General features: G+C 38.2%; 1 protein-coding gene across 1 annotated transcript; it reads right to left on the minus strand.

The window, feature by feature from the left end:
- Window positions 1-307: 307 nt before the first annotated feature.
- Window positions 308-845, minus strand: LOC120957620 (eclosion hormone). Its single transcript, XM_040379909.2, has 2 exons — window positions 676-845; window positions 308-613 (listed from the first exon to the last, which is right to left on the minus strand). The coding sequence occupies exons 1-2, from the start codon at window positions 764-766 to the stop codon at window positions 429-431; spliced, it is 276 nt and encodes a 91-aa protein (XP_040235843.2). The 5' UTR covers window positions 767-845; the 3' UTR covers window positions 308-428.
- Window positions 846-7,927: the final 7,082 nt, after the last annotated feature.

A 7,927-nucleotide genomic window follows, 5' to 3' on the forward strand; every position in this document is an offset into this window, starting at 1 on the left:
CACTTTACAGTGCTCAAGATTTTCAGCGCTCATACGTCCACAATGAAGGGCGTCCAGTTGCTCGATTCGAACTGTTATGATTACACCAGATCAAGAGCTTCCAGAACTGCTCTTTTAATTGCTTGGGCAAACAAAACGTTCCCGCGATTTTGTGATGCGGTAGATTGATGTTCAATGGTGGTCACCATATGGTATGTTGAGTTCACTATATTATCCAAACACTTGCCTCCACCAGCTACCGAATGGTTGAGCAAATAGAGAGTTCTTTCATTGTTCACGGTCAAAAATTGTAGACTGCTGATGAACTTTTTTTTATTTGTCAATAGGATGTCTTTTATTCAGTGTTTTTCCCAGTGACATTTCGTGGTGCTGCAGCTTTACATTTGTTTATTCCGTGCTTTTGTATGAACAATATTCCTTTAGTTATTTTAGTTCATTTTGTTTAAAAATGGAGCAATTGAACTCAAATCTTCGCAATCTGGAATGGTTTTGCCCTTAAACTGAACACAGGCTTCTGCACATAAATGGCCCTCAAAGAATGCTCCATACATCTTTTTGCACTGGGCACAATTTGTAATGCAGATTCCAATAATGTCATATCCTCCCATAAGTTCTGAAACAATTATTTTGTTCAAGAAATGCTATGATTTATCACAACAATCTAACTCAACTTACCAATCTGTGGGCTAGCCTTAACGGGCGCATTGTTAACAACTACGAATACCAAGAGACAAACACCAAGGAATAGCGCCTTTCCTGAAACCATCTTTATAGGTTTGGATTTCTTAGAAGATTTACGGTCTAATTTCGTAAAAACGAATAGAATGTGCGAAGTGTCTTTGGTTGACTGTGCCACAACTCTTTCAATTCGTTCCTTTTATACCTAAATTGTATCGCAAATCGATGCATCCATCGGCAGTAATTACATATCCTGTCCTCATTTCCTTCGATGAGACGAGCTTAATTACATTTATTTGATTAGTCTACCGACAAGTGAGTTCATGTTGGGATAGATACAAATGTCTATTTTCTCATACACCACAAAAAAGGACATCGCAAGGAAAATAACATGTTAATGGTTTCCTCATGCCCATCAAGATAATATTCAATTTGTTTGAAAATTGTCAATGCACTAAATATCTAACTTTTTGTGCATTTATTTTTATTTGAGATCACAATTCTCTTCTGCGCTTAATTCGTCAAAGCGTGTGACTTGCTCGCTCGCCCAAAATCATGGCAGACAAACTGGCAGCATAAATATTTGAGTGTTAACAAAACAGAAGCAGACAAGTTCTAAGAATGTGTACAAATTGTAACAGTCAACAGCTAAACCATCAATCCCTGCTCACATCAGCATCCAGATCAAGAAAATTTTAAGTGGCAGCAGTTGGTGCACAAATAGGGCTGTCATTTGAATTTCGTCATCCCAGTATTGAGATGAGTAAACCTGATCTGAAGAAAAAAAGCAAAACCCCAACCAAAAAAAAAAAACCCCAAAGTTGGGTCCAACGTATTTCAGTGGCTCCGCGTTTGCACTGCTCAAAGCTCTGTTGATGCCAGAAATTCCGGTGGTTGGAATTTTCGGATGAATTATTAATGATCTTCAAGCCCCCCGTAGCGATGAACTTGTTTGTTCATTTTTTGTGTCAAACCAATGGTACAATACCGGAGCATTGTGTATTTTTGAGAAGGTGCTAGTTTTGGTACATTACAGAAGCGTAGCAATTCGGTGAGGTAGTACTAACGGTATTCAAATGTAAGTTGTAGTCGACTGGATGCAATAGCCCAATGGGAGGTTCATCTGAATAGCATTTCTCGGATGACATCTTATTCTCCAAAGCTTGGTGTGTACTTTAAAAACATACAAATCCATTATTTGTATCGCGTCATGGGTATCTAAAAAAAATTAAGGGTTTCGACACACCTTCCAAATGTGTTGTGTTGTTAGTAAATGAATCAAAACTGAAACGATAAATGAAATGATAACTAATGCGTGGACTGGAAGATTTTTTTTTGCAAGAATATATTACTAATGGATTGTAAAAATATTACCTTTTAACAGCTGCAAGTACCGATTTACCTACTTTCCTTTCTACAGTTGTTCCCATGTTTTTTTAGTAAAAACTCTAGTAAGCTTGTTGTATAATTATTCGTCTGTAGAGATTATAATAATATTCTTCTTCTTCTTCTTTGGCACAACAACCGTTGTCGGTCAAGGCCTTCCTGTACCCATTGATGAAGTGAGCTTGGCATTCTTTGACTTATTGTTACCATAGCAGGATAGTCAGTCCTACGTATGGGGGCACGGTCTATTGGGGACTTGAGCCCATGATGGGCATGTTGTCAAGTAGTATGAGTTCAAGAATAACATTGAATATTTTGAAAAACTTGACAAAATTATCAATAATTTCTATGGTAAAAATATCATCTTTTCTCATATTTTCTTCTTCTTTGATATACTGACTTTGACTTACAAAGTGATGTTGGCCTACATAGATTCTCAAGACTTATTATTATTACCACTAGTTTCCTTGTTACGCGACTCGGTTCAGTTGGAAAACTAACTTAAGTGAAGCAGCCACTGGGTTATCGCATAGATATCTGGCTACTTTAGATTTTTTTTTCAGAAATACGGGCAGCTTATTGATAAAGTTTTTAATCGTTATGTGTCATTATAGAAGATGATAGTTTTATCTTGTTTGCAAAATTCAATAATGAGCAAACATTCAATAATGAAATAAAAATTAACAAAATCTAATCCATTAAGAAAATATGTATTTCAGTATGTAAGAAAGATGTTATAAATTTATCTTTTAGACTAATTTATTCCTTAAGACAAATAATCGTAATCACTCAATTCTCAGCCTACACTTCGCAATGCTTATGAGAATTGTATGAAACATGTAAACAATTTTGCATTTAGCATAGCACACCGATCGCCAATAAAAACAGTAGAAAGTTTTTGCTTATGCATCGGCGGCCGGACAGCAGCTTAGGGGGTGTAAGTATCGTTTCATAGTTTCCAGCGCGACGTGTTATGCTGTATGTGAGAGAGGTCAAAAGTTTAGCTATCGCGAGCGTCTCAACGGAATGTTTGAAATGAATTTTCAATTCGATTTAGTTCTCCTCCGAAGATTATCCATCGTCTCATCGTACCGGTACGCGTTGCGTGGTAACAAAACTGTGAAACTGTGCCGACCGGTACCTACATGTAATAACCGTATATAATGTTCAGTTCCTTGATCACTGTGGCTCAGTGGCCTGTGACTCGGTTTTGTCCGCCCGCTGATCATTGGGGTACCATCGCCAACGCTATCCAAATCCGTCCACCACCAAACACATGGGCGTCGATGTAACACACCCTTCGCATTGCGGTCGTGATCACTTGTTCGCAAGCCCGCTGCATCTATCTCCTTCGCGTAGTCAGTCCTTGGCCAAGTGGCTGAACTTGAACTTCGCGTTGCCTCACCTTTGTGCAGAGGTCTAAGCCCCCTACAATTTCCAAGTTCCGAATTGCCACAAGGAAGCCGAGATATAAATAATACGCCAAAGGGAAACCCCGTTCATCCTGCTCAGAACCACGAAACGATGCTCAGGGTAGACAGTTGGTGGGCCGGAATCATAACAAATCTTTGTTGGATTTGGTGAGAACTGTCTGTGCGAAGATGAACTAGCACCGTACGCCGCCCTGTCGCGGACCACTTTGCTGGTCCTGTACGCTTTGCAACAGATGAAATGCGTGCATATCACCATTCTTAGGGGATGTACTTGGAGCATTGCTAAATAAATGAAACCGAACTGAAACTAAATATTCCATTCCGATGCTTTAAAAGCCAGTCTAAACTTGTGTACGCATGGTTTCCGTTACTACACGGATCAAGCTTTGCGAGAATATGTTCAATATTTGTCAACCTTTCGGCCCAATCTAAAGCCGAGCAGAAGCATTTATCCACCAGTTAGTTCGTTGTTTGATGACTATGATTGGATCTCTTGATCGCATTTCAATTAATCTGCAAACACGGCCACCGTGTTCGGTAAACATTTTTGAACGTACCTCTCGACAGCTCAAGATTCGTTGTTATTATAGCACTTTAGTTTTCGGCAAATCAAACACAGTTCTTAAAGAAACGGTACAAAAACAGTATATTTGACACATTAGAACGTGCTCCATCATTTTTTTTCTTTTTTCTTAAACTTCTGTATTTATTTGTTCGAAAACTTTATACGTTATTTAATCTCCTTCAAAGGATTTGTTGCTTGATTGTTTTACATTAAAATCAATATTTGGGCTAGTACTCCCGTTACGAAAGATAATTCAAATATTTTACATTTTGTAAAGAAAACGTACGTTATGAATTTGCCTACAAGGACTTATATCATGTGAAGCGTATATGCTTCATCGCGCCAAATGGACTTCACTGTTCAGTGCGCGTCTGAAAATAAGGCACTTATTACCTTGTTGTTTATTGCATTTTTTAACTGTGCTAGCTTGAAAACTGTGTTTGCATATTGCAAAGGACACAGAACTAAACAGGTAAACAGGTAAGTATGGCATTCATTCGTCATATACCTACCGAATATTTTTTTATCCTATGCTATTGTTACGGCTTAAAAAAGTTGGCGTGTGCTTTACTATCCTCAAGCAGACGTTACTTTTATGTGCTCAATTGTCAGCTGGTTTTACGATAAGCAAATATTGGATCGATACCTAACTGTTTTTTAATGTCACTTTTTTACTATTGTCTTTCTCTATTATTGGTGGCATTTGGAGAAGGATCTGTTTGGTTTTGCTAAAAAGTGAACCAATGTCGAAATTTTACAACCCATACAATAAACAAATTCGCATAAATACCATGAACGACATGGTCCATTCTGTGTCCCAAAGGCCATTGCCAGTATGGTTCATCTGCCAAAAATCCATATATCACGCCCCGCATTTTGCAGGGTATATGCTATCCGCTTCCGTTTACCTGATTATCAGGCAAACCGTACCCGTTGTGTCCATTCGCCAATTGATGTGCCATTTGTTTTCTGTAGTGCTGGCCAACTTTTAAATCAAACAACAAGATCGGCTGCACCGCACCGTGGCAGTCGACTCGAAAAACAAACCATCGTTCATTCTGGGGGTAGGCACATTTTCGATTAAGACAGTATGCGTTTTCTCTCCGTTTCTCCCAGGCACATTCGTATGCTTGTCGGCTTTCTGCTGTCGGCAATATCTTAGAATGTGTAGGGTATATTTCAGCGAGCCGCAAACCATATTCGGTAGATAAAGATATTGAGGCGAAGCATCCTTTCCAGGCACCGTTACTGTTTTGCCAATTAGGGGAGGGGAAAAATTAGATCTAATTATACGTTTCTTTTGTACTTTGCCTCCCGCACCGTTGTACCGATGGTACGACGGGTAAACACAATGAGTACTTTATTGAATCCCATGAAAGACATACTATACATAAGGCATGAATCAAGCATTGATAGAAACATCGTATATTTAAGAGCTCGTTGAAGCTAATAGCAAGCATGCATAATACGTGTAGGCCCACTCTAATCTCTTCCAAAACACAAATTGTTTGATACATTGGCATTAATTCCAGCCACAGAATGCTCAAAATCTTTTAAAATGAATCCACATGGAATATCGTCAAAAAACACAGTAAAAAGAGATTCTAATCAAAATAATAACATAAAAAAAGAAACGTACCATTTTCTCCTATTTTTTCTTCTTCTCAGAAACTCATCTAGGCTAAAGAAGAAAATTATCAAGGAGTATCACAAACCCTCTTTTTACATAAAGGAATGAATAGTAGAACTCTCAACGCTTGTATTGACTTACAATCAATACAAGAGTAAATTACCATATCTGGAAAATAGGCGCTGACCATTTAAAGCAGATTCTCTTCAAATTAATTTCAACCATCGCGACACATGAGCAGCGAGCTGTAAGTTATGACATCTACCGGTATGTTACTCATGCTAATGATGAGCACAATAAAGTAATAAAACATTCCTAACGGTTGACCATTCACAATGGCCATATAGCAACAACATGATCACCCAGCGGTAGATGACCAATGGCAAATGGGATTCACTATTCAGGATGCTTATTACACATGCTGTCCTGTCCCAAATCAGATTCGAGACTACCCCAGAATCTAGCAGAAACCAGGTCAAAAAGTTTGGTCCAATAATCTATTTAAAAAGCTACACTGTTGAGGGAATGATTACTATAATTCATAAATTATGCACGGGTCTGTTTTGATCTGGCAATGCAAATCATCCACTCTGCTATTTAACACCATGTTGCTTGAAGGCACATTGAATCAAACGGAAGCCCTACTGTGGGCCTGCGTACATTTTCTAGGCCAACGGTAGCGAGAAGACACTCGAAGATTTATGATCTAGGTCCCGAATGTACAGCTTCATAGACTACTCGGTGGATCCACTATGTACAGAAGAAAGGGTAACTGTCAATTGCCTTTAACCCTTTTTCTACTATCTGAACATTTGCTTTGAATTCTCGTAGACTGCACGATGCATCCAAACGCCTGGAAGAATGGAAAAGACAAAGAAAGGATTATCTTTTTATTGCCCGCTGTTTCTAAGTCACACTGCGGTCAGGCAATGCTCCTGCAGATATCGTCAACCCTTTTTCTGTATTGCTTGGCGTTGCTGCGGTGCGATGCATCCTTTTCGCCTTATTTGGGTTTCTTTGAGAAGGATGTTTGCCCCAGAAGGACAATCCCAAAGGAAGTTCCACAAAAAAAGCTAATCCATTATTACCGCATGCTGTTAAGACAAATAGGAATAATAGGATAGGGAAAAATTATAACAGCTATGAATTATGTATATTTGTTTAGAAATAACCGATGATTGCATACGGTATCCGTTCTACGCTTCGGACAGTTTTTTTGTCGCCTTTCTTCGATTGACTCTGGAATTTGCCGAGCTGACTAGAGGTGCTCAAAAATTCCCGCTGAGTTGACCGTTCCGAATTGTTGGTTTAGTTTTTGGGGCAGTCTTGATTTGTCTCAGAGCCTACAACCGTTTATGCGGTTTGGTTATAGTTTTTCTTTATACGGTTGGGTTTTCACACAACCAGCTTTTTGCATATCGTACATAAATCTAGGGCATGGGAGTATAGCTTAATTTTAAATTTACTAGTACGTCAAACACAAGTTAGGAATTAGAACTGAATAAATGTTTAACGTCGATTGTTGTTTTCTTCTAACTTTTTGCTAAATAGTTCATAATGTTTTGTGTACTTGTTTACCTATTCACTCTTTTGTTATTCTTAGGACCTTAGGGATATGCTTCAGAATCTTGGATGCCTGCTTTCAAATCACGTACTGGTAAATATTTGAAATAACGACCCAGTCTCAAGTGATGCGCAAACTGTCATCCTGACATGTTCTACCTATGTTTGCTTTTCAAAAGTAACTTTACAAATCCTTTCATCAACAGGTAATTCTTACAGTCATTGAGCACGCCTTCGTTCAACTCATTGCACATTATGTCAGTGATGAAGCGTTTTTAATTTTATGGAACATTTTCTTGCATTAAAAACAAACTGTTCGATTTTACATATTATCTTTCATTTTTTCAACGCTTTGAACGACGTAACATTATTGGCATGAAAGGCTTGGCAAGACCATATGCTCTATGCTGTACTATACTATAAACCGTTGTATATAAAGCCATGTTTGTTATCTAAAAACACTCATTTGCAATGAAATATGCTTTGCATGTAGATATGCATACCATTCTCAGATAAATGATTTTTTAAAGATACAAATTTAAAACGGAATAAGAAATACGATGACATGTAAAGCGTACTGCAAAAACTAACAATTTCACATTGTAAATATGTTTATAAAAAATGAACCAGCCAAAAAATGCTCTTACCACGACAAAACCCTTGGTCTGGGAG

Source organism: Anopheles coluzzii, chromosome 3 (genome assembly GCF_943734685.1).
Source record: "Anopheles coluzzii chromosome 3, AcolN3, whole genome shotgun sequence".
In the NCBI taxonomy this organism is placed as follows: domain Eukaryota; kingdom Metazoa; phylum Arthropoda; class Insecta; order Diptera; family Culicidae; genus Anopheles; species Anopheles coluzzii.